We start from the raw sequence: 23,102 nt of genomic DNA on the forward strand, positions 1-23,102 counted from the left end.
GAATCAGAAGTGGGAATCGTAAAAAAATCGGAAATTTGGGAGTTATCGGAATTAGAAAAATTTTAACCTGATTTCTGATTCCTAAAAGGATGCTTTTCTTTTTTTTTTTCAATTGTTCTATGAATAATGATTAAATGATGAATAATTCTTGGTTTTAAACTGTCAGTAAAACTAAAATCTATGGAGAATGATAATGAACTTAGGTAAAATTTCACACAAAAAATGTAACATTAAAAATAGCACACGTAAAAATGGCACGAGTGAATAAATAAGAAAAAAAGAGTGAATAATATCGATGAAAATTGCAAAATTAGTTCATCCAAATCATAAAGTGAAAAAATTAAGAAATTTGTCAAATTAAAAAGAAATTTATATCTACATTTAAAAGCAGTACAACCCCCCCACACACACACGCACACGCACACAAAAAAATGAAATTCTACCTTTTTAAAGCAATTAGGCGATTTTAAACTCAAAATTGGAATCGGTAATTGTATGAGAATTGGGAACATTTTTGGAATCGTCCTACCGTTAGTATCCACCTTCTTTTGAATTGAGCAACCTCTTTCTATCTAATTTTAACTTTAAGCTGATACTTAAAGTGCAAAATCAGATCATAATCAGAAGGTGGCTTTCCTCCTCCCTCTATATCTAAATGTGAGGTTGACACTACTAATCTAACCATAGTTAGAATTGTGAGAAACGCCATTCCGCCTCCCTAACATCACGTTGTACACTACAAATTTTACATCTAGGGGTACCCACTGCTCAGAGACGATTCGAACCATTACCTTATTGATATACTTCCAAAACTTTTGCAGCCTGCTGCACTTGAAAAAGTGTTTATGCATTTCTTCTTGGATATCTGGGCAGTGTTCATCGCTAGAGTTAGCTTTGAAAAGTCTGCCCTTAAGGGATCGTACATCCTGAACTAATTGCCAGGTTAGAGAAAACCTCCGACCATCTTGTCATTCACTGAACAGATCTGAAGTATTTCCCATCACTAGCTCCCAAAATAGTCTTTCTAGATGGTGTGAGATTTTTGGATCCTGGCAGCGTTCTCAGCTCAGCATTCGTTGAAGAACTGTGATTGACCCATCAATTTACGTCGTCCTATTAGAAAACAAACAAAAAATAAAAATCGTCATGATGTGCGTACTTGTAATGAAACGGAAATATCATATTCCAAAAATTACATAAATTGATCAAGTGGTTTTATTTTTATTAAAAAAAAAATCATTTTTAAGCAACTACAACTTAAATCTAGGAACTATTGCTTTTTTTAAAAACGGTTTTCAAGAAGGTGGCCAAGGCAGCCGCTCTTCAGTTACTCATAAAAGTTGATTTGCTTATTTTAAAATAAAACAACTTGATTATTTTATATGAGTTTTGGAATATGATATTTTCGTTTCATAATGGGTACGTACATCATAAAGATTTTTCTTTAATTTTGTTTTCAATATAGGGAGAATTCTGGATAAGAACCAGTCTTTTTTTCTTTCTTTTTCTTTTTTTTTATCTTGCAGTTTATAGTCTAGGGGGTGGGGCATGTCCCAGTTTATATTTACTGGCAGCCGAATGTTTGTTTGTTTCGTTTAAACATCCCCCCCCTTTTGTTTTCTTCTTTTTTTTTTAGGCATCATTACCATTGATTCTTATTGGCTATCGAGCGTCACTGATTAGATCACTTTTTTAAATAACAAATAAATTAAGCTGTTATTTGAATCAGTTTTTATTATTGTCCTCACTCGCTGCGAGGACTTGGTGCTGATAACGCTGGAGACAACAAGACGTATTTATATCCCAACGCAGCAAGCAATTACGATGGACATTTGAGCTGAAGTCGTTTTTAAACTTTTTACGGAGCAAAGAATTGAAGATATCTGATAAATAAGGTTAGTACACTCTCCCTTTTTTCTCCTTCTCTCTATTTAATCGCCCCTATCGTATCTCTCTCTCTCTCTCTCTCTCTCTCTCTCTCTCTCTCTCTCTCTCTCTCTCTCTAACGCCTGTCTCTACTTACTCTCTTTTTAAATGCCTATATACACCCTCTCTCTCGTTTTTCTCCTCCACATTGTTCTCTTTTTAAACACACCTATTTCTCTTCCTCCCTCTTAATCTTTCTGTCTTTCTTTTTCTTTCTCTTCCCCCCCCTTTTCTTTCTTTCTCCCTCCCCTTAGTATTTCTTTCTTTTTTTTTTCTCTCTCCCTCCGTTCTTTTTTTTCTTCTGTTCCTCTCCTTTATTTTTTCTCTCGATCTCCCTCCCTTTCTTTTCTTTCTCAGATTATTCTTTCTTTTTTTCGGTCTCTCTCCTCTTTCTTTCCCCTCACTCTTTCTTTCATTCTCTCTCTCTCTCTCTCTATCTGTCTCTCTCTCTTACTCTTTCTCCCTTACTCCCTTTCTTTATTTCTTTTTGTCTCTCTTCTTCCCCTTTTTCTTTCCTTCTTTCTTTCCTCTTTTTTCCTCTCCCCTTTCTTTCTTTCTTTCTTTCTTTCTTTCGCTTTGTCTCTCCCCTCTTTCTTCCCCCTTTCTGTATAACAGGCATTTGATTACAAAAGGAAAAAAAAAAAATAATAATAATAAGGTTGGTGTCTATTCGCAATAGTCCTATCATGGGGAAAAATAAAACCATAATAAAATATTATTTCTAATGCAACCCATGATGCAAGCTTGTTAAGTATATGCGTCCGTTCCTATTTATTTTCCTCATCACGAGGGCAAAGTTAGACACAACGTCGGTATTTAATGTGAGGGAACGCCAGCTCCCCCACCAAAAGCGCACTCTGGAGTGGAATAAAAAAATTTAAAAATTGGCTCAGTCTAGGACATTTTTTTTTCACTGATTGAAAACAGGATAGACTAAGTGTACCTATTTACAATGCCTCCCCAAGGGACAGAGTTAGACACCAGGGTCGTTTTTTAACGCGGAGAAAAGGTACAAATAAAAATTGTCTCAGTCGTGAAGGATTTCTCCTCCACTGAAAGAGAACGAGAAATGTAAGTGCCGCATCTGAAGAACAGATACTACACTTTGATCTTGGCCAAAGATACTACACTTTCTTCCTATTGGCATAATTTGCAGGAAATTCTGACACGTATGGATATCAGATACAATTGAATTGAATTTTTCTTTTTTTAACATTTCTTTCTAACTTTTTACCATCGAAATTATACTAACAATATTAAAATAAGTATAAAATTTAATTTATATAAATGTACAATATTTGTATTTAGTGTGTGCGTGTGTGTGAGTAAAATATCCGTAAAATTTTCCAAACCAGTAAATAAACTATGATGTTATAGAGGGTGGAACGACGATAAAAGTGTCGCCCTAAAGAAAACAACATTGCCACTTTATTTTAAAACTTTTATAAAAAAAAATCAATTCAGGTAACTTGATTATGTAGTAGAGCTGACTATTCAATGTAGTCGCCTTCAGCCTCAATCACCACCTCAATAGGGTCTGGAACTGGGAGCATGCCTTTTCAGCAAGTGTCGGTGGGAGCTCAATGAATACTCAGCAGAAGGCGGCGATCAGGTTTGGCTTTGGTATCGTGGGAGGTCATGTTGGTGATGTTCTCAACAATGACCAAATAAAGAAGTCCAGCGGGTTTGGGCCAGTGAGAGAAGAGTACAAAGTCGTAGCACTCCTTTTGGACTTGTGGGCTGGTGCCATGTCCTGCTGTCATACCCAGGGTCTGCCAGCGGCCACCTGATTGCACCACATAGAGATCACCACACTCTTCAGCACATCCAAGTACATTTTGGTGTTGACTTTTAAGCCGACTTCGAAGATGTGAGGTGGCATGATGTGGCCCTCAATTGAAAGCACACCAACGATCATAACCATGACTAGAAACTTTGTTTTAATCATCCTGGGCACGTCATTGTTTTTTGTAGCAATCCAGTGATGCATTTTGAAGGTACTGGCAATGGTCCTGTTGTCATAACTTGGATTGCTACAGAGCATGAGTGGCGCATCTTCGATCTCACTCATTGAACAGTGTGTCACTTTCAAACATGATAGAAGGTTCCTATTGCTCTTGGGATATGTCCACAACTAGCCAACTAGTAGATGGTCCGCGACAAATGGAAATAGAATCATGTCGTCTTTTCTAAAGTGACAATTTTTTCATTCAACCCTGTACAATATTTATCATTATTGTTTTTTTTGAAGGGTTTTTTTTTTGTGTGAAATATCTGTAAAATTTAGGAAAATTGGATAAATTTGCAGTTTTTCACCTGACTGTGACGTCAGTTAAATCGTCTGCTATTATAAACCAATGAAATTTGGACTCTGTTCTTTAGATTACAGAAGGTTTTTAGTTCTCTTCCCCTGCAAGAACTTAAACACCAGGGTAGGAAAGTGGGATTCAGCACCCCAGAGGAGGGGTATTCCTATCTGCAAAAAAGTGTCTGGCCAGACTCGTTGGCATTCTCTGTTAAGAGCGCCTCAGGTGATTAGCACTAACCTTTAACCCCCTCTGAAAGAGAGAAGGCAAGGCCTGAGAGGGTGGACCTCCTAGAACTTGCACAGAACTAAACTCCCACCACAAAATCAACAGGGCCAGATCCTTATGGTCTAATCTCTGTTGATTTTGGGGTCCGAGGATAAAATCCCTAGTCGAGTTGAGTAAATGGTTGAGTGGTCCCTTAGAGATCAACTTACTATTAGGAATTTTTTTATATGTGGATTCACATTAGCATTAACTTTTTTTTTTTTTTTCAATTTAAGTGTTTTTGTTTGTGTTTTTTTTTATTCAAAAAATAATAAAATAATATTCTTTTGGTGGTTGTCCAGCAGACGGACTTGAAGAATATTGTCCTCCCGCCCTCCTTCTCTAATTTTTTTTTTTTCATCTTTTTATCAATTTTTTCAGTGGATTATTATCGAATGGACACTAGTCTACCAGATTATCAATAAAAAAGAAAGAAAAAAGTCAATATTTAAATATTTGTAAGTGGTGCTCAGTTTCTAATGCAACGTTCTAGTAAATCGATCACCCATTTTAGAACCACTCGATGTTTTAGGTCAAATTTTGCGAATTTAGCCCTTTTTAAAAGATAGTTTAGCCTCTTCTTTGAATTTCGTTTTTAAAATAATCCCTCAAAAGGCTAAACTGCTTTAAAAAAGGCTAAATTCGCGAAATTTGGCCGAATTTTTTTTTTAAATCTTTTTTTTCTTTTTTAATGGATAATTATCGAATGGACAATAGTCTATCAGATTATCAATAAAAAAGAAAGAAAAATTCAATATTTAAATATTTGTAAGGGGGTGCTCAGTTTCTAATGCAACATTCTAGTAAATTGATCACCCATTTTAGAACCACTTTGCGAAATTTGGCCTAAAAACATAACGTCATTCTCAGACAGTTTTTTGACTGTCTCAGATTGTGGGCTTCCATATAATCTGTGTTTACAAAACTACTGTTTGTTGCGCTTTTGCGAACGAAAGAATCACTTGTTTTTGGGATAATTGTGAGAAATTCCATATACAACCGCCATCTTTCTTGTTTAGGCCGGCCACACAGTTCTAGTAGCCGGTCTGTGATTGGTTTAAATTTGAATGTGTCAGGTGATTTGACTTGGCGCGCTTTTTGTATCATGCTATTATTTTTTAGTCTAAGAAAAATTCGGCAACGAGATAGACTCAAACCACAGCGGCTGCCTCTGGAGGGAGCCAAGACAATTCCTTCATGAACACCAAACTGTTGGTGAATGAAGGACACATTTCTTCAAGCAGAGACAACTTATATTGCTGAATCTATCCAAATCAAAGATGAAATTCAAGAACTGTTCTACATGTTTATTTTCCAAATATTGGATCTTATCTCATTTTATCTTGACTCCCGTGGGGCTCACATTATGCCTAATTATAGGCGCCATCATTCCCGATGAATTTAACATGAACATTCATGGATCCTTCCAAAGGAACAACAAACTAACATTCCAACAATAGGAATTCGAACTAAAGGCTCCATATGTATGGGGGCAAATTGAGCCACCGTTTTGCAAAAGGACTATACCAGAACCAAAGAACTTTCATTGCTGTTTTTGTGAATAAATTTTGAGTTTAAAGGTATGGTTTTTGTCTGTGGAATTCATTTGCTTCTGCAGAGAGGAAATTGAGTTGTGTGAGAAAGAAATTTCTTAAATAACTAAGCTATTTTTTGTACAAACAAGGCGTTTTTTTTTTAAATTTTATTTAATTCAATGTCTTATGACTTTACTAATTATCTTTGAAATAGACCCAGAAAACTAATATTTATCGTTTAAAGGATTTTACAATGAATTTATTTAACTTCAAATTTTAGCTGAATTGGTTAGCTAGCTGTGAAAACATTTTTCATAACTTTTTTTTTTTGTTACGTGTACAAATATTTTTTTACTTTTGGAAATTAAGTTTAGTCTTTCTTTCAAATACAATGAAAAAGTAGTCGGAAACCTACAAAAAAATTACGATAAATCGGCTTTCAAAACTAGGTCCTCCTATCCATTTTTGCCTGTACCTATGATTAGCTAAACATTTTACTTTATTTTAAAATTAGAAAAATTGGCGCTTCTACACTATTGGGACGAAATTTCAGAAATTGTAAAACTGAATTTCACATGAAAACAATGGTATCTACGTATTCCTCGTATTTTTAAGATGATTATATCCAAAAATTACGAAAATCGATAAGGTAGAAAATTATTTATTAAAGAAAATAAAAATAGAATTTGATGAAAACGATCGTAAGACACAGGAGAGTTCAAAAGGGAGGTAATTTTCCGTTTCGATTTAAACAAGATTGCCGAAATTTTTCACCTGCTAACATGATTAAAGTTTGTTTTTTTTAATAATTCAGTTATATCCAGGTAATTTATTAGAACTGACAAAAAAAAAAAAAGATCAGTAGAAACCATTGTTTTTTTTTTTTTTTATCTGAAAACTCCAATTATCGAGTACAAAATTTCGTCCTAATAGTGTAGAAGCGTCAAAAAATTGCATTTTCATTATTTTCGCACACTGAAAAAAAAATGGGGGGGGTATTACTAATTTAGGTAAGTGTGTAGTTTAGCGGTGTAAATTATTTGGCAAACAAAAAATTATAAAAACTATTTATTTTTATATAAAATACATCATTAGACTCTAAGACTGAAATAAAAGCAGGTAAAAAATTCATTTTTATTATTTTTTCATCATTTTTTATTAGACTAAATGTACGATATTCGAGGCTGCCATATTGCTTTTAAAGTTTGGCCTTTCTAAGGTTTGACAGATTGGCTTTTTTATAAGGCCAAATTTGATCTTTTTTACGCTCTTTAATGAACCATTTTTTTTTGGTCGCCATATTTTTCGTAATGGAAGAGTGTAAAAAGGGCCAAATTTGGTCTTAAAGAGGCCAAATTTTAAAAGCAACATGGCGGCCTCGAATGTCGTACATTTAGTCTAATAAAAGATGATGAAAAAATAATAAAAATGAAATTTTTTTCGGGTTTTATTTCAACCTTTGAGTCTAATAATGTGTTTTATATAAAAATAAATAGTTTTTATAATTTTTTGTCTGTCCAGTAATTTACGCCGCTAAACTACACATTTACCCTAATTTATTCCAAGTTTGGCACTTTGAACCGTACACAAGTTATGATAATGATATTAACTTATGTTAAAGTTACATCGTATTACATATAGGAGAGTTAATTCTATGGTTAGCTTTGAAGGTACCTATTATATAGAATTTTTTCGTACAACTACACTATAATATTGAAATTCGAATTTTTTTTATATTGAATTTCAAGACAAACTAATGATCTCTACTTAACTGTAATGTTACAGGAATAAATATACCAAAAAATTATGTAAAAAAAAAACCATTAAGGTAGAAAAAATTATTAAAGGAAACTTTTTTCAACAAAAATTAGCAAAAATAAAATTTTTGACAAAAAAAACAAACAAAACAAACAAACAAACAAATAAAAAAACACTGGAGGGTTCCAAGGGGAAGTAAATAGCATGTAATTTCTGACAATTATTTAATAAATTGTTCATTAACAATCAAGGGTTTGTATTACTGTACACATAGATTCGAAAAAGTTGTCAAAAAACAAATATATAACAAATAAATGTTATCAAAGGCAAGCTAAGTTACTTTTCTACGTAACTGGATATATTTTTCGTGTTTTTATTCAATGTAACATGTTTATTCAGCTCGAAAACCATACAGTGTTTACTGATGTATTGGAAAATTCAAGATGGCGTCTGACTCTCTCTTTAACACGGTAAGTTTGGGAAAAGGTGTTATAAATAAAAAACTGGATAAAATACTGTTAAAAACTCGCTGAATATATGTTACCGTGACATAGGTTGATATATATTCGGCGGGTTTTTAATAGTATTTTATCTAGTTTTTTTTATTTATAACACCTTTTCCCAAACTTACCGTGTTAAAGAGAGAGTCAGACGCCATCTTGAATTTTCCAATATATCGGTAAACACTGTATGGTTTTCGAGCTGAATAAACATGTTACATTGAATAAAAACACGAAAAATATATCCAGTTACGTAGAACAGTAACTTAGCTTGCCTTTGATAACATTTATTTGTTATATATTTGTTTTTTGACACCTTTTTCGAATCTATGTGTACAGTAATACAAACCCACAATCAAATATGAGCTACTTGCCTTGTTTTTAGCATAACTGAGTTACTTTCCTTGTCACATGTTCTCAAAACAATATGGTGAGGGTTTTTTTCTTTTACGATAAAGATCGAAAACTCGTTTTTTTTTTTTAATAATAATTCGTTAATATTTAAGTACTTTTGACATGGCAATTTAGTAGATATTATTGCTTTTAGTTAAAATTGACTCAAAATATCAGTAGATACCATTGTTTATTTATTTTTTTAAATCGATTTTTTTTTAGTTTACCGCATTTTGTTATTATAGTGTAGCAGCTGCACCTGTTGTTTTTTTTTTTTTGTTTTTTTTTTCTATTTTGCTCTTGGCGCTATCTTTAACAATTACCATGGAATTTCTTAGAATTCCGGTGCTTTTCAATAGCAAAAATAGTTCTTTTACTTAAAATGGTTAACTTTCTAAATAACAGCATTATTAAGCGTGTTGTGATGTTGTGATGCTATTTGTAAAAAATTTGTTGAAAAATGAAAATTAATATTTTGTGACACTTCAACACATCTCAGTTAGAAGCCAGCCATCTAAAACTTATCGTTGGTTAGTTTTTGACCTGGAAGTTGTATTTTTTTTTTTTTATTCTTTTTTATTTTTTTAAATTAAAAAAAAATTTTTTTTTACATCAATAGGCTTCATTCCTTGTTTGGAGCGATTTCCATAAAAAAAAAACGGGAAGATGAAAATGTGACCCCCCACCCCCACCCCATCACTACTACCACCACCTGCATACATAATCAGTTACAGAATTTGAAATTCATTTTCTTAAACATTTCCTGTAAATATTTTATATTTCGTCAGTTTTGCCAAAGAAAAAGTGATTGTTTTGGAGGAAGTGACTAACAATGGAAATCGTTACAGAAAAAGAGAAACGGTAAGTATTCTTTAAATTATCTCATCATAATACTACAAAAGAGTCTCAATAAACAAGTAAAGGAGGATCGCTGTATACTCCTAACGATTGTATACAACGATGATGATGATTGATATTTAGGACCGTTATGTCGCGAATGGCGTTTATTAATTATGCAAAACAAATTAAGGCACAACAAATGCACGGCAAAGCACGACAACTGCTCCTGTTGATTCTCTATTCATGTAATATTTAGGCACGTCATTCCAGCAACCTGGCATTCTGGGAACAACAAGAAGCAACCAATTTAAATTTAGAAAATAAAGGAATGTGGGCATGATTACAAAATCCGAAAAATTGGAAAAATCGGATTTTTTTAAACTTGTCCATATTTCTTTTATTTTCTTTAAAAGTTGATAAGAAGTTGCTTTTTCTTCTGATGAGTTATAGGTGGAATAAATTCAAAAATTGACATAATAATTACATGAATGATTCTGCACTATGAAACAGGTGCTGTCAAAAATTATGCATTTCAACCTGCTTAAAGAAATAAACGGTAAGATGGTCAACATCTTGAAATTTGGAAGATAGACTTTTTGTCATTTGTGTGTGTGTGTGTGTGTGTGTGTGTGTGTGTGTGTGTGTGTGCGTGCGTGTGCGCACCGGCATTTCCCAATAGAAAAAAAATTAAAGACCACCATCAAAAACAGATAATTGTATACAACGATGATGATGATGATGATGATGACTGATGATTCTATTTGACTGATTCGTTGGGCCCTGGTTTGGACCATTATGTCGTGAATGGATTTTTCTAATTATGCAAAACAAATTCAGGCACGACAAATGTACATCAAAGTACAACAACTGCACTTGCTGATTCTATATTCGTGTGGTATTTAGGCACGTCATTCGAGCAAACTGGGATTCTTATGTCAGGAGCAACAAGAAGGAACCAATGTAAATTTAGACGGACTGGTATGCTGTTTCTTTGTTTGTTTTTGTTTTTTTCGCTGAAAATCTTTGTAAAAAAATAATTTACTTTTATTTATTTATTTAAAAAAAATTTTGGAGACAGACAGATCAATATTTTCATGGAATTAAATAATTTATCAATAAATTTATTTTTCATAGTGATTTTGTCTCAATGACCGGCTGACTCTTACTGACCCTTATCCCAAATAACCCTTGGCCCTAGTAGAAAAAAAAAACAAAAAAACTTTATTTATAAAAATCCATAAACAAACGAAATACAGTAGCTTGTTCATTGTTTTTTTTTTCTTTTTTTCTTTTTTTTCAATGTAAGTTTAACTGATATGATTAGACAACCTGTGATCGGTCAACAATCTGTTGCTTCTTTGTATGTTTTTTTTTCCAGTACTTATATATATATATATATATATATATATATATATATATATATATATAGTCTGAGGTTAATATTTTCCAGAGGTAAAGTAACCAATGAAGTTTAACAAGGTAAATACAAGAGTGCTCAATACCAAAGTAGGACATATACTTTGTATCTAGACTGTAAATTTTGCTTTCGTATAAGCTGTCTTGACTGAAGAGGTCTCTAGTTACAAGTAACTAGCTGACCGAAACATGCTCATGACTGTGTAGCAACAAAAAACCAAGACTTCAAAGAATGGGTTGATAGCAACAAAAAGTGTATTTCATTGTTAGTTACAATTGTTTCAAGACCATTTGGACAAATTCAAACATTATGTCGTTTGAAAATTTTCACAACAATTTGTCCAAATGGTCTTGAAACAATTTTAACTAACAATGAAATACACTTTTTGTTGCTATCAACCCATTTCTTTGAAGTCTTGGTTTTTTGTTAAAACAGTATATGAATGCTCAATTATGAAATATGATAATTTTGTAGCTTACAGTTTAAGTCATCTCTTTTTGGCTTAAAATTTATTGGTATATGAACGATTACTGAATTATATAAACCCAATATAATTCGGAATACTACAAACAAGACTATATATATATATATATATATATATATATATATATATATATATATATATATCCACATACAATACTGTTTCGCTGTAGTTGGTCACCTGGTTGTACAATATGCTTTAACATAATATTTTAATTTATGCAGTTGTGTATGTATTTTATAGAATCAATCTTCTATTGATTATTATATATTACGAGGAATAATTTGCTTGATGGACTAATTTGCAACAAAATTTTTTTATAAATAATAATGATAATGTCATTCATAACATTCCGTCTGTTTTCATTTACAATATCACATCAGCTGATATTTGGGCTAAACGAAGAATGCTCTGGAAAAGTCACCTCTGGTTAATGTTTAGTTTTAAAATATGCAAACGAAGAAATGATTTGTGGTGATTTAAAATGATGCCTCTTTTATCGTAAATTGGACTCATTAATAAGAAAAAATTAAAATAAAATGGTGAGGTACACCTGGTCTTGAACATGGGATTATTCGATCTGTAGTCGAATGCTTTGCCACTGGGCTATATATCCAGATAACAATAAATCGCTTTTCTTTTCTTTTTCTTTTTTTTTTTAAAGAAGAAATGATTTGGTGAGATTTTATTATTTCTCTTGCTCAGTGTAACATAAACTATTCCCCTGTAAAAATTATTCCTTTTATGTATAAAAGAAGAAAAACTATTTTAAAGATCGGATTTTGTCGATTTTAGACACTTATCAGATGAATTTCTGTATGGAACATATTTAAGAACACTGCCAGACACATGAATTAGCTTTGAGTGAAATTTGCAAAAAATAGGCTCAGCCATTTTGGAACCTATGAGTAAGGAACTCACACAGTGATTTTACATAATAGTATATATATATATATATATATATATATATATATATATATATATATATATATATATATATATGGGTAGTTTTTTGTTTATATCCATTAGAGGCGTTGAGTGAAATTTGAAAATAAAATAGGATACGCATTGAACATGTTTGAAGTCAAATAACTGCAACGCGGAATTTTTATAAAATAAACGAGTGTTTATTTCTTTAGAAATATATTTCGGAGATATACTCCTTTGTCAATCTCTATATTGTTTTTCTTCTTTTTCTTCGCCATGATGTCCAGTGGAAGAATGTTCAATGAATTATGTAGTCGGATAGTACGCGTCGTCGCACGGTTTGAAAATCTGGGTAGTTTTTTTGTTTATATCCATTAGAGGCATTGAGTTAAATTTGAAAATAAAATAAGAGACGTATTGAGCGCGTTTGGAGCAAAATAACTGCAACGCGAAATTTTTTTTATAAAATAAATGAGTGTTTATTTCTTTAGAAATATATTTTGGAGATATACTCCTTTAAAAAAAAAAAATATATATATATATATATATATATATATATATATATAGATACATTGATAAAGGAGTATATATGACCTGAATAAAACAAAAAAAATGTGTAGCTGAGGAGATAGTAATGTGTCATTTATCTTATTGATCTTTACGCTTTGCAACTTGTATCATTTTATTTTTGCTTGATTTGTCTCTCGGTATTTTTAATTTTGGTAACTTGATTCATCTCTGAACATTTCGTTGCAGTTTTATTCGTCTCTCAACATTTTTTTTCATTTTTTTTTTTTTGCAATTTGATTCGTCTCAACATTTTTTTTTTCATTTTTTTTTTTGCAATTTGATTCGTCTCAACAATTTTTTTCATTTTTTTTTTTTGCAATTTGATTCGTCTCAACATTTTTTTTTTTTTTGCAATTTGATTCGTCTCAACATTTTTCCTTTTTTTGCAATTTGATTCGTCTCAACATTTTTTTTCCTTTTTTTGCAATTTGATTCGTCTCAACATTTTTTTTCCTTTTTTTGCAATTTGATTCGTCTCCCAACATTTTTTTTTCAGATAGATGGACTGTCACATAGCCTCTTTCCAGTTGGGTGACTGTACAGTGTAGTATAAGGTGGTCTGTGTCCTTGAGGGCTTCCTTGTACTTTGGCATATTGGGGACTCTCTACCTGTGTTTGTTTACTGCAGTCCTGCAGTGTCTTGTTCTGATCCAATTTGCGACTACCAACTGCTTCCTACTATTTGTAGCAAAACATGGAAGGCCAAAGTTGGGTCTTCAATGATACCCTCTTGTTTGGGAGTATTGTTTCTCCAGAAATCCTCAACTGGGTCGAAATCTTTGATTTTTGAATTGTAGAAGGGCTTTGAAGACTTGAGTCTGGGGTTATTTGGACATCTTTTAAAATTTGTTGAATTAATAAGTCCCTGGTGTCCTCCTGGATGTTTTCAATCCATTTTTAAGTTGCCTCTTCCCTCCTTATGTGGAGTGGTGCGATTGAGCTTGTTACTAGTAGCCATTGTGTTGGGGTTGACTTCAGACAACCTGAGGTAATATGCATGGTTTCTCAGAGTTTTTTATCTCTTGATCTTGTGTGTTGTCTCCGAGACCATATTGGGATGCAGTATTCTGCAGCACTGTAGCAGAGTGCGACTGCTTTTGTTCTGAGGACTCTTTGAGAAGCTCTCCATAGTATTCCGGCTACTTTGTTTAGGAGGTTGTTTCTTTTGGCAATCTTATTTGCCAATTCCCTAAGGTGCGTCTAAGAGGACACTGTCTTATCAAGGTGATTCCCAAGTACTTGGGGAATTAATCACCACTTAACCACCGACACCTCGATGATAATGATGATTTGAAGGTATTCAATAACTACTCAAACAACCAATATAAAGAGGTTTCATTACTGCACTAGCGGGATATGGCTTAGAAAAATTGAAAAAAAAGAAACAAGAATCGTAACCATCAAACTTAAATTGATATGAACGCACCGGAAGTACATGCTAAGCTTTTATCTATGATGAAAAAAAAAATTTTTCAACGTTATTGGGGGGGGGGTACTTATTGACTTTTTTCCTTAATCCTGTGTATGTGCTTGAAGGAACGATCCCTTTTTTAAAATTTACAATTAAACAAAAGCATGAAATGGCTTACTTTTGTATAGAATGGATTGAAAGACATTATAGCAGAATTTAATTTGATAATAGGATAAACTGCAGTAGTGGGGTTTAAAGACGGTTAAATAAACAGATGTACATTTGCAAACCAACATGGAAATTAGTTAACATGAAGCGGCAATTGTATACACATATTCTGAAAATAGTTGTAGCGCTTTAAGCTTTTATCAACAGAATAAATGGCCGAACGTTATGTCACGTGATAAATGGCCGAACGTTATGTCAACGTGATAAATCGGCGAACGTTATGTCAACGTGATAAATGGCCGAACGTTATGTCAACGTGATAAATGGCCGAACATTATGTCAACGTGATAAATGGCCGAACATTATGTCAACGTGATAAATGACCGAACGTTATGTAAACCTAATAAACATCTGAACGTTATGTCAACACAGTTGTATGTCTTTTTGCAAGCCAATATCATAATTAGTTAAACAAAAAGCGGCAAATGTATACACATATTCTGAAAATAGATGTAGTGCTTTAAGCTTTTATTAATGTAATAAATGGCCGAACATTATGTCAACGTGATAAATGGCCGAACGTTGTGTCAATGTGATAAATGGCCGAACGTTATGTCAATGTGATAAATGGCCGAACATGGTAAACAACGGAACGTCAATGTGATAAATGGCCAAAAGTTATGACAATGTAATAAATGGCCGAACGTTACGTCAATGTGTTAAATGGGCAGATGTTATGTACACGTGACGTAACCTTATGCCAATGTGATAAATGGCCTAATGTATTGTCAATGTGATAAATGGCCTAATGTATTGTCAATGTGATAAATGGCCTAATGTATTGTCAATGTGATAAATGGCCGCACATTTTGCTAATGTGATAAATGGCCAAACGATATCTCAACATGTTGAATGGTTAAACGTTATGTCAATGTGATAATGACCGAACATTATTTCAACGTGATAAATGACAGAACAACAAGAAAAATGACCAAACGTTGTGTCAATGTGAGAAATGGCTAAACGTTATGTACTCATAATAAATGGCCAGATTTTGCTAATGTGATAAATGGCCAAACGATATGTACACATGATGAATGGTCATAATAAATGGCCAGACGTTATGTAAAACTGATAAATAGCCAAAAGTTATATCAACCTGACAAATGGCCAAACGTTCTGTCAAAGTAAGAAATGGTCGAATACTATATCATCATGATAAATGACCACATATTATGCAAATGCTGTAAATGATAGAACGTTATGTCAACGTGATAAATTGCCGAATGTTATGTTAATGTGATAAATGGCCGAACGTTTTGTCGACCTGATAAATGGCAAATTTTTATTTCAAATATGACTTATATGGAGTTAATTAATAAAAAATCTTCTAATATTTACTGCAAATCTAAAAGGACAGATTGTGTTTATTTTTTTATATTTGAAATAAAAACTTGTGTTTGAAATATAAATAAAATGTAAATATAAAATAAATATAAAAAATATATGTTACTTGTATTCATTGGACTATTGTTCTAATCTTGGATGTTATTTGTGCAACGTTTCAGTCGGTTTGGCCTTTGACCGTCTTCAGGCTTGTTGGTTGTTGGTTGGAAAAGAAAAGAGAAAAACAACAACCAACATGCCTGATGAAGGTCGAAGGCTAATCCGACCAAAACGTTGCACGAATAACACTCAAGATGAGAACGATAGTCCAATCAATGCAAGTAATATAAACAATCAGCCCTCATTTCGAAAACTCAAAACTTTAATAAAAACATATACAGTGCCGGCAAAAAGAAAGTCTGCACTTTTAATTTTTTTCAAAAACTGCAAATTTAAGCTAAATTTAATGTAACTGTTTAAACAACCTATATCTCATTTGATTCGCCTTTTATTCCTCTGTAATTTTACCTGTTTATATTTGACTTTTAATTGAAATATTCTAGTGTTCCCGTCAATTTAAAAAAATTACTTCAAATTGAGAAGGCAAAAAAAAAAGTTTGCAGCAACAAATTCGCTTAAAACCAGCTGAAATTATCGCTCCTAAATCACTTTTAAATATCCACCAACAGGCAACAAAGCATCTTTAATCGTAATTATTGTTGTTCCATGTTATACAATATAGCAGTTAGTCCATATGCCACGATTTTCTCTTAGTGATCGTCAGGAGCTCATTAATTTCCACTTTTCTGGTTTCTGATTGAAATGTGATGAGAAAATGGTACAAAAGACTGTGCAAAAGCACCAAAACACCGGCAGTGTTCATGATGCCTCTAAATCTGGTCGTACTAGAGTTACTTCTAACAGGGAAGACAATGCTGTCAAGATCCGCAGCCTAAGAAACAGATTTGAAACGGCTCCCCAAATCCAACAACAGTGCAATCTTGTTAAAAAGTGCTCTCTTTCTATTGTCAAGAAAAGATTAAAGGAATTTAATTTGTGAGGATATGTTGCAAGATTCAAGCCAATGATTTCTGTAAAGAACAGAAAGCGCCATCTAGACTTTGTCAGATGCAATGAAGATCATGACTCTTCATATTGGTCAATAGTGCTTTTTAGTGACGAAAGCAAGTTCAATAGGCTAGGCAGTGATGGTAGGCAGTACGTCTGTCAGAGGAAAGATGAAAAATGTAATCCTAGGTGCTCAGTTTCAATACTACAAGGTGGTGGAGGTTCAGTTTTGGTGTGAGGCATTATTAGTACCAATGGTCCAGTGCCTATAGTTTGCTGTAATATGTTGACTGAGCATTTTCTACCCTACTTTGGTCGGAATTTGGATGATAGTCCCATCTTCATGCAGGATAATGCTCCCATTCACACAGCTGGAAATGTGAAGAGGTTCCTGGAAGAGCATGATATTCCGTGTTTGGATTGGCCTGCACAATCTCCAGACCTCAATCCTATCGAAAACATATGGCATTACATCAATCAACAGCTACGCAATGATAAAATTTCAAATTTGGAAGAACTTTAGACAAAAATTAAAGAAAAGTGGGATGCCCTTTCCCCGGAGTATTGTAGACTGTCAAATTGCAGAAGGGCTATGCTACTAAATATTAACTAGTTCATTGTGTTCCTGTTGTATTTGTGTTGCATTAATGTCCTAAAGTAACATTTAAATAACAATTTTCTATTGTGCGGACATTTTGTTTTTGCCTCCTCAATTTGAAGTTAACAGGTAAAATTATAGAAGAATAAAAGGCCAATCAAATGAGGTATAGTTTGTTTAAACAGTTACATTAAATTTAGCTTAAATTTGCAGTTTTTGAAAAAATTACAAGTGCGGACTTTCTTTTTGCCGCCTGTGTATGTTCAATGTTAGTTTGCTGTAAAAATTGGTAACAGTTTTAACTTTCAACTAAGTTTCAATAAAGTTTTCATGTAATCTAAGGAAACCACTGAAATTTTTATTTCTATTTCATCTGGGGTCACTAGGGTCCATAAAATGTAAAGAAACGAAATTCATTTACTGCAATGTAAAGAAACAGATAACTAAGCTTCTTTTCTTTAATAACTGCAAGAAACCTGATCAACCACTAATAGCCATAGCTAATGATACATTACCTGAAAGTACTTCTTTAAACTCCTTGGCTTAACATTCACAGGAACATGAGTTGGAATATGGAGAGTATTGCCAAGGCTACTGCAAAGAAGGTGTGTTCTCTCTCTACCGTGCTAGAAAGTTACTTATACCTGACAGTATTCTGTACTTCTGCAAGGTCATCATTCGCCCATGTATGGAGTATTGTTGCCACATTTGGTCCGGTGCATCTGCTACTAGTCTTTTTCTCTTAAACAGGGTTCAATAGAGAGTCGCCAACCTAATAAGTCCCGCACTATCAGCGAGGCTTCAACCGCTGTCCCATCAACAAAATGTTGTATCCCTCTGCCTGTTTTACAAGTATTTTTATGATAGATGCTCCAATGAACTACAAGCCCTTGTCCCTCCTCGACGTAAATACCCCCAACAAATCCGACAACCAGCAAAATCCCACCTCTACACACTAGAAATCCTTATATGTAAGAAAGCCTTCTACTCTAATAGTTTCTTTCCTAGAACTGCTAGACTTTGGAATTCCCTTCCAGGTTCCCGCTTTCCAGACTACTGACATGCTAAAGTTCAAGGGAAATGTAAACAGATATCCTGCTGCTCAACTCCCTACATAGTATTCTTGAAAATTATGTCCCAGATAGTAGTCCATACATCAAAGTGGCAGTGTGCCTTGTTTAGGGTGAAAATACTATAATAAAAAAAAAAAAAGCTTTGAAGAAACAAATGCATTCAAACATACTTTTATGATATAAATACAGAATCTCAGTTGAAATAAATTTGATGGGTTAGAATCCCCTTTCAGAATTAAATTTTCTCTGATTGATGAGAGTGAAGTGTTAGCAACTAAAAAGGTTTCTGCTGACTGGAAATTTTCTCTCCAGTAAAAGACTGCAGATTCATCTTTCCAGGAATGACCTTGGTGATGGTTCATAAGTCATTCACTTTTTATGTATCAGTTTAACTGTCTTCTTTTTTTTTTTTTTTTTTTTTTTTTACATCATTTTTCTATTTTATTTCTCAGTCATGATTTAAATCTTGGAGAATTGCCACCGACGTATATAAAAGGTTTCCATTATGAGAACTCGGTACGAAGTATGGAATACCGACTTCTTGGGAAAACTGGTTTCTATGCATCTAAACTGAGTCTTGGTAAGTGTTCTTCGTTTTTTTTTTCCAAATAAAATTCTAATGAGTTTTTAATAGCAAATACATTCAGGCGAAATATATCCATTACATTAACAAAGATACGTCTCGTATTTTAAATAGTTGATATGTGTTATAACATTTGTACTCCAAACAAGGCACGTTGCCACTTTTATGTAGGAGGCTAATATCAGGGACCTAAGTTGCAGGGGTACTATGTAGGGAGTTGAACAGCAAGATGTCTGCTCACATTACACTTGAACTTCTGCATGTCAGTACAGTTGGGGAAGCAGAATCCCGAAAGAGAAGTAAAAGGCTTTCTTACATCTAGGGATCTCAACTGTGTAGGGGTGGGACTTTGCTGCTTGTCGGGTTTGTCGGGGGTATTTTCGTCGAGGGGGTACAAGGGCTTGTAGTTCGTGAGAGCATCCACGATTGAAATACTTGTAAAACAGGCAGAGGGATGCAACATTTCGTCGGTGGGGCAGGGGCCGAAGTTTAGATAAAGTATTAATGTCACGCTAGAAATAATTAAGTCAAGGGGATTAATTGAATCACCCCCCCCCCAAATATTGTTTCCGAACTAATTAAGGGCTGCACTTAGTTCTACTTAGTGCCAGTTGGGTTAGGGTTCCAATTAGTCAAAGAGAAGCTTGAACCAAACGCCATGAATAAATATTTGAAGATATTGTTGGAGCAGAGAATCAGTAAGTAGAAGTTTAATTGAGTTTAAATAAAATAAAATATGTATTACTGATTCTCTGTTTCAACAACAACATGGCAAAAAAAAAAAAAAAGACAGAAATACTGAGGATGAAGTTTAACTTTGAAATATATTTATAAATTTAAAACAAAAATAAATATCTGTATATTTTCATAATACTGCATTGTTTTTGGCTTCAAACGTAACTAATACATATTTTATTTTATTCAAACTCAATTAACGCTTCTATTAAGGTTCCGATTAGTCAAAGAGAAGCACCATGAATAAATATTTGAAGATATAAAAAACTTGAAGCATAAAACCTTTTGCTAAAATTACTGGATTTGGTATTAAATATCTTGAAAAGGGTTGATATGCCATAAAACAAAACAACCAAACCAAACACCATGAATAAATATTTGAAGATATGAAGAAATTGAAGCATAAAATCTTTTACCAAAACTACTGGGTTCAGCATTAAATAACCTGAGAAGGGTTGATATGCCGTAAGACCAAACCAAACCAAACCAAACCAAACCAAACCAAAGAGAAGCTTGAAATAACCAATGTCACGAAGTGAAGTGGAGTCAAATTTGAGTCACCTGCAAAGACAGTTTCCCCAAAGAACGAAGCATATACAAGTGCAAGATGGTCAATGGAGTACGAGGTGATATTTTTGTGAGACAGTTATTTTTCTCGTTTTTTTTTTTTTTTACAGGGGAGTCACCGCTTATTAAGGCGCATACACCACTCGAGGATATAGGTTAATAATTGAACACTGTGATAAACAGCAATAATGGAAGATTAATGGTTTTGATCGAACTATTGTTCTTATTAATTTATTTTTAATGTGGATTATTCTCATCTTTCTTAGTTGCTGTTTCACAACGTTTCGGCCAACTATTCCTCTTGCCTTCATCAGGTGGTAACCATGGCGGAATAGGAACTCCGAATCTCCTAACTGTATTCTCAGCAGTTACTGTCATCCATAGTTGTTGTCGTCTCACCATGTGGAATAGTTGGCCGAAACGTCGTGAAACAACAACTAAGAAAGATGAGAATCATAGCCCGCATTAAAAATAAATTAATAAATAATACTCATCTCAGTAATGAATTTCAATTAAATAATATATTTTGTTCTTATCTTGAGTGTTATTTGTGCAACGTTTTGGCTGGTGTAGCCTTCGACCTTTGTCAGACATGTTGGTTGTTACCTTGAAAAGAAAAGAAAAAAGGTAATGGTTCCATTGATCGTTTCATATTCTTGGAGTTGTTTTTTTTTTGTTTTTTTAGCAGTGGTTTCGTATATGTGAAAAAAAAATTTGGTAGACAAAGGGCGGCAACTCTAATAAAGTTCAACAAGGGATTATCTCCCTTTTATCATTGAAATTTTAAAGAGGGGATTGTACAAATTTTTGTATCGTCTACAATAAGAGGTTTCCATATGCTTCTCATTTCTACACTCGGTCTGTTTAATAATATTTCATTTTTTTAGCATAAGTGCCATTTCTTTGAGTCATCTGACTTTCCATCTTGCATTTCTTTCAATTATTTTGACTAGCCGAAACGTTGCACAAATAACACTCAAGATGAGAACAATAGTCCGATCAAAACAAGTACTATAAACAATAATCCTCGTCTCCAAAATTCAGAGCAGTAATGGTGGAAGTTGGGTAGAAACTGATTATTTACGAGGACGGATCAACAAGAATTTGTTTACTTTCTTTGTGTGGAGAAATGGGTTTTGCAGATTGACTTTATCCAGATGGGCAGAAGCTGAATATAATGGAGCTTCGAGTCAGTTGAAATAATAAGAATAAATTTGTTGTAAGCCATGTTTAGTTCCAGAACAGTTTCCGGTGGTTAGTTGTTCTACACAAGTCCTGGAGGTGACTGGTTCTCAGTAGACAGAACAGTTTCAGGTGGTTAGTTGTTCTACACAAGTCCTGGAGGTGACTGGTTCTCAGTAGACAGAACAGTTTCCGATGGTTAGTTGTTCTATACAAGTCCTGGAGGTGACTGGTTCTCAGTAGACAGAACAGTTTCCGGTGGTTAGTTGTTCTACACAAGTTCTGGAGGTGACTGGTTCTCAGTAGACAGAACAGTTTCCAATGGTTAGTTGTTCTACACAAGTCCTGGATGTGACTTTTTTTTTTTTTTACACAGTGATCACCACTTATCAAGGCCCGGAAGCCACTCAGGGATAAGGGTTCTCAGTAGACAGTTCTTGAGTTGGAAGCCACAGAGCAAAACATTCTTCCCATGTTGACATGAAGAAAACATATGCAAGGTTGCTGCAGAAAAAGTTTAATTTTTATGGAGCAATTCTGGTTTCTGATTGGTTGGTAGCAGAACATGAATTAATTTGATTTGTCAGTTCCTAGCAGCATCGTTTATAAATAGAATCTCCTGACTGTGTGGGATCATATCCCATTAGAGTTAAAAAATATTGCAACAAAATCATATTTTTCTAAAACAAAAAATGTCTCAGTCAAAATGACTGAGACAAACTGTCTGTATCCAAGCATATTCTTTCAACTAGCAGACTCATCTCTTTTACTTTGACACAAGACAACACATTCTCTTTAAAAAGTAAAGAAGGAATGCTGATAAGGCACTTACCCAAAAGTTTGAGGTAAAACTTTCACAAATCTTTAAATTCACAATGTGGACGCAGAACTATTGACAAAGTAACTAGTCAGAACTCATGTGACTCTCATGACCCCCCTCCCTCTGACAGAAAACCTTAGTATTTTTAATACCAAGTCACACAGAATACAACATTGAGTGATACTCATATTTAGGAGTTATGTATCTTGAACCATATCTAAATTATCTCCCTTAAATTATATTGGAAACAAGAAAATAGAACTTTTCAATTATGAAGTATAAAAAAGATTCACACACAGATAGTGCAATATAAAAAATCAAGGCTTCATCTCTTTCTGACTGGGGTTGAAACTGAGAAGATCTGTTCCACCTAGTTTCACATTATTGTTTTACACAAGTGGTGCTGTTTCCTTAAATATCTGTTTTGCACAATTAAGACAGACCTCTCAGACAGCTATGACATTTTCTACTTGTTGCAGCATTCGTATAGAGAATAATTCCAAATAATACAAGGCATGTCATATTTATTTTAGATAATAATGTCCAGGAGCAAAAGATTACAAGATTGGATTTGGTAAGCGGTATATATTA

At 33.5% G+C, this 23,102-nt stretch overlaps 1 protein-coding gene across 3 annotated transcripts in view; it reads left to right on the forward strand.

Moving 5' to 3' along the window:
• Positions 1–23,102, forward strand: part of LOC145263838 (uncharacterized) — an 83,838-nt gene that overhangs the window by 12,708 nt on the left and 48,028 nt on the right. The window contains exons 1-3 of one of the 3 annotated variants that reach the window (XM_080120911.1): positions 1,637–1,895; positions 9,474–9,546; positions 19,077–19,204. In XM_080120911.1, the coding sequence (XP_079977037.1) occupies positions 9,518–9,546; positions 19,077–19,204 (157 nt within the window). In that variant the 5' untranslated portion in view covers positions 1,637–1,895; positions 9,474–9,517. Of the gene's footprint in view, positions 1–1,636; positions 1,896–9,473; positions 9,547–19,076; positions 19,205–23,102 lie in introns of those variants that run through there. The other 2 variants (XM_080120913.1, XM_080120912.1) reach the window with 2 other exon arrangements.

The sequence above is a fragment of the Euprymna scolopes genome, chromosome 39 (genome assembly GCF_053919585.1).
Source record: "Euprymna scolopes isolate OS-2025 chromosome 39, ASM5391958v1, whole genome shotgun sequence".
Lineage (NCBI taxonomy): Eukaryota > Metazoa > Mollusca > Cephalopoda > Sepiida > Sepiolidae > Euprymna > Euprymna scolopes.